Genomic DNA, 4,090 nt, shown 5'->3' with positions numbered 1-4,090 from the left:
AGGACAAGGGGTTTAAGGGTGCTGGTTCTAAACAGTCACCTGTACATGATCATGCCATTTCTGCTGCACATGGTCAAAACAGAGAATCTCCTTTGAGGAAAAAAATAACTGCTCACACCCAAGGGAATGATAAGTGTCTGTTTCGAAATGATGATAAAAAGGAATTATCGACTCATGCTTCAAGAAGTTCAGTATCAAATACGGTTCAGGATGAGTCTGACCACTACCGGTCTTCTGACTGGGCTCGGGTGTTTGAGGCCGCAACCCAGAGAAGAACAGAAGTTCTTATGCCTGAAAATCTTGAAAACATGTGGACAATTGGAAGAAACTACAAAAAGAAACTCCAGAAGAATACTGCCAGAAGACCTCAGGTTGCACAAGAAAAAATGTCGTAAAGCAGTACCATGCCTAGAAAGGATTTAGTGACAGAAGTACCAATTCAAAAGCCTGAAACTTCAAGAAGAATGAAAGATAAAGCACCGATTCAATTACCACCAAAGCCTCAACCAGATACTAGTTGCAGCTTGCAGCACATTATCTTGGAGCTTACGAGGAAGAAATTTTATAGGTATGAATATTTTGTTGGTACCTTTAACTCATTGTTGGTGTTATCTTTCGATCAAACAGTTAATGTGGATGATGCTATGGATGATATTGCGCATCAAATTAAAGGTGGCTTAATGCGGACAGTTGTTGGTTCACCGTCCACTTCTTATGAACCGGCTTTTTCAGTTACAACCAGGAACTTGTATTGGAACTCTGATGATAGTAACAAACTGGGTTTAAGGCAAAGTACCTCAGAGTCAATTAATGGTTTTTCTGTTAACGAGGAAGGTGACAAGGATGTAAACCATATGGCAGAGAAAGTAGATTCTTCAGCACAAGTCAGTGGGTGGCATTCTGACAATGAATTGGACTTAAATGGGATTCCGCCAAGGGTTGTTAAATGCAATGAAGATGTGCAAAACTTGGATTTTGACTCAACAAGTGGTTTGAGAGTGCAATCTGAATCACATGGTGTGAGCAGATTTCCGGAGGCAAGTTTAGCATCAACATCAGTTCATAAAGAGGGTCAAATAGAGGTGCCTCCAGAGGTATTGTTCATTTGGTAGATTACTTTGTAATCACATGTTTTCTTTTCATTTTTTTTTTCATTCTTCTTTTTCTACTCTGATTACTGACCAAAGTTATTCTGGAGTAATTATTACAATCCCATTTCCTTCCTCTATCTACTCTACACATAAACACTTTCTCTCACCCTTCATGTATTTAGCGTATTATCTCATTGTAGAGATTTGGCACTACTCACTTCTGCATCTAGTAGTCATCCTTCTTTGAGTCATCAATATTCCTTTGAGGCGCAATATTTTTAGCTGCATCTTTTATAACATGTTGCTGCTTGGATTTTTGTACTGTCCTTAATTTTCATTCCTATTACCTGTATTAACATATGCCGAACCTGATGATACTTCAAAGTGTATTGATTAATCATTAATTATTATCCTCTATAGGAACTTTCTGAACAAGCATTAATTTTTGGGTGTTTGTGATATTGATTTTGAGACTTGGCAAAGAGTTGGTTTCAGAAAAATTTAATGATTGATAAAGAGTAGAAAATTGATCATAAGCATTCCAACTATACTTTTGAATATTTCTCAAAAGTTTATTAGTGAAATGTTATTCTGGTTTACATCATGCCCTGGTCCTAGGCAGGCTGCTTTGTGTCCTTGGGAAACGCACTGCTTCCCTGGACTAAAACCGATGTCCTAAAGGTTGTCCCCAGTCGTTGAACCTGGATTCTGAGGCACTTTCCTCTCAAACATTATTTGTTCTATTTCTATGTCATTAAACAGATGTTTAAGGTAATGTCAAACCCCAACTGATGTATTTTCCTTGCAGTGGACACCACCTAATTTAAGCGTTCCAGTTCTGAATTTAGTTGACAAGTTATTTCAGCTCAAGAGAAGAGGCTGGCTAAGGTGATTTTAGCTTTTGTTATCTTCTATATGTGTGAAATAATTTTTGCTAATAATCAAATGCACAATAAGATTCATTAAGCTATTTTGTTTCTTTTGCTTATATATGCACTTTCCATTATTAACTTCTTGTGACTATTGATTTTTGTTCTTATTGTTCATATTTGCTTCTGTATATAAATAGAAGTGTGTCTAATAATTTGATACAGTGGAAGTTGTAAAGCACTCTAAAATGTCTTGTAATTGATCTTGGAAGATTATCTATAGTTAGGGAGAGATACGAAATGCGAGAGCTGTAAAAGAATTACATGATCATAAAAGGAACTATCATCTCTTCCTTTTTTCCTTTTCAAATAGATGATATTGCAAACCGAACACAAAGTGGGTTTGTACAACTGTTTTCATCAGAACTTTGTGGGACAGCCATCATACTCGAGGATAATGGACCAATGGGTGGCTGTCTAATTAGTTATTATGGAGAAATTTTAGACTTCTGTATTCTGCTAATGTTCAAAAAGCCCCTAACTTTACTGTATGGTCCTGAACAGATTATATTGGTTGTGGATGGGACTATCTAGTTTGACGCAATTTTGAACTTTTATGTTACAGATCCTAATGAAATGTTGTATTCTTGAATAAATAAACTAGATTTGACTTTCAATTGCCGGCATTAAGGAATTAACTCGTGTAGGAGTCAATGGTCTTGAAAATTTGTCCGGTGATTTGAGGAAACAAATTCTGGTTGTGTGCGCACAGACAGAAAATCTGGTTAGAAACATAGAAAGTGAAAAAAAAAATTAATGGCGCTTCTTTCAATTTTGCTTGCCATGAGAGTGACAAATTGATAGAACTGCTTGGAATTTTCATGGAAGAAAAACATGCTATAAGGAAATACCATTCCTTAAAACATTCCCTTTCGGGGTTACTTGCAGAAGGCAGGTCTTTTGGATATCTAAGTAAATATTGCAGTTAATGATGGAAGATGCCATTGATGACTGGCTCCTAAGGCAAATTCATTGTCTCAGGAGAGAAGATAATATTGCTCAGGGAATAAGATGGGTCCAGGATGTGAGTGAAATATCTTCACATTTATTCTTCCAATCTACCAATTCTCTCCTTTAAAATTTCATTTTTCAGGAACCTGTTGTATATTAACTTGCTGGATCCTGTTTGTTGATTGTGTCTCCTTGTTTAGGCTCTCTGGCCTGATGGTACATTTTTCGGGAGTTAAATACTCGAACTGAACTTGACGAATGTCAAAATGAGGGATCTCCAAGAACTATGAGGCAACAAGGTGGAAGTAAGGTCTCTAGACTAGTAACGTTTGAGGAACAGCTTGAAGCTGCCCGCAGGGCTAGCGATGTGAAAAAAATAATCTTCAGTGAGTTTTTCTTGTCCCCTGGTTACATATCCTATATATGATGTTCTTGATACGTGTTTTGAGCAAAAGAGGATCTTGATTGTAATTTATTCAGTTCTTATTTTATAATTTTTTATGAAGTTCTTTTGGAGTTTCTGGGTCGCGATTTGTTTCTTCTTATTATTTTGCTCTTTTATTTCCTTGAAGACCTATGAAATGTCTTCCTTAATTTTCGTGCTCATAGTTCTGGAATTATGATAACTATTTGATTGAGCCGTTGATTTAAAAATGTTGCTTCTTTGGCAGATAGTGCTCCCACTACTTTGGTTAACTTGATTGGGCAGAGGCAGTATAGACGCTACGCTAGAGATATCTATTATTTGCTTCAGGTGAGCCCTACCCCGAGCCCTGACCCCAGCACCTACAAACAAGAGCAAGGAAAGTATTAGGTATCGTTGGACACTATTAAAGAAAGTAAAAAAGTTAAAATCTGTCTATTTTTCTGTGCAGTATGTTTTAATACTGTGTACTGAACGTGCAATGAGAGAACATTAAGCCATTTTATTTTTATTTCGTCTTCCAGTAATTTGACAATTTTCAATTTTGTAGCCAACGGTATGTTTGAAGCAACTTGCTTACGGAATACTAGAACTACTCTTACCGTCAATCTTCCCCGAGCTGCTGGAAGTTGTGATGGATATCCACGAGAAGATGCGCGTTGAACCTGTATAGGGTAGATTTGTTTCTCTTTCTC

The 4,090-nt window shown here is 36.8% G+C and overlaps 1 protein-coding gene across 2 annotated transcripts; it reads left to right on the top strand.

The window, feature by feature from the left end:
* The first annotated feature begins 381 nt into the window (after positions 1-381).
* LOC111394547 lies at positions 382-4,084 on the top strand. 2 transcript variants are annotated; one of them, XM_023020405.1, is made up of 6 exons: positions 382-1,094; positions 1,900-1,979; positions 2,909-3,044; positions 3,172-3,357; positions 3,643-3,725; positions 3,946-4,084. In XM_023020405.1, the coding sequence occupies exons 1-3, from the start codon at positions 405-407 to the stop codon at positions 2,934-2,936; spliced, it is 798 nt and encodes a 265-aa protein (XP_022876173.1). In that variant the 5' UTR covers positions 382-404; the 3' UTR covers positions 2,937-3,044; positions 3,172-3,357; positions 3,643-3,725; positions 3,946-4,084. The 2 variants fall into 2 exon arrangements, with proteins under 2 accessions (XP_022876173.1, XP_022876174.1); XM_023020406.1 differs by having other exon boundaries at positions 3,643-3,785.
* Positions 4,085-4,090: the final 6 nt, after the last annotated feature.

The sequence above is a fragment of the Olea europaea genome, chromosome 5 (assembly GCF_002742605.1).
Source record: "Olea europaea var. sylvestris chromosome 5, O_europaea_v1, whole genome shotgun sequence".
NCBI lineage: Eukaryota > Viridiplantae > Streptophyta > Magnoliopsida > Lamiales > Oleaceae > Olea > Olea europaea.
Note: the sequence above shows the minus strand (reverse complement) of the source record. Positions and strands in the feature narration are given on the sequence as shown.

What these genes read in the sequence shown, in the direction of transcription:
- LOC111394547 (XM_023020405.1), top strand. Translation starts at nt 405, where the DNA reads ATGCCTAGAAAGGATTTAGTGACAGAAGTACCAATTCAAAAGCCTGAA. An exon ending in AAATAGAGGTGCCTCCAGAG is followed by an intron (nt 1,095 to 1,899) that starts GTATTGTTCATT and finishes TTTTCCTTGCAG; the next exon opens with TGGACACCACCTAATTTAAG. An exon ending in AAGAGAAGAGGCTGGCTAAG is followed by an intron (nt 1,980 to 2,908) that starts GTGATTTTAGCT and finishes GGTTACTTGCAG; the next exon opens with AAGGCAGGTCTTTTGGATAT.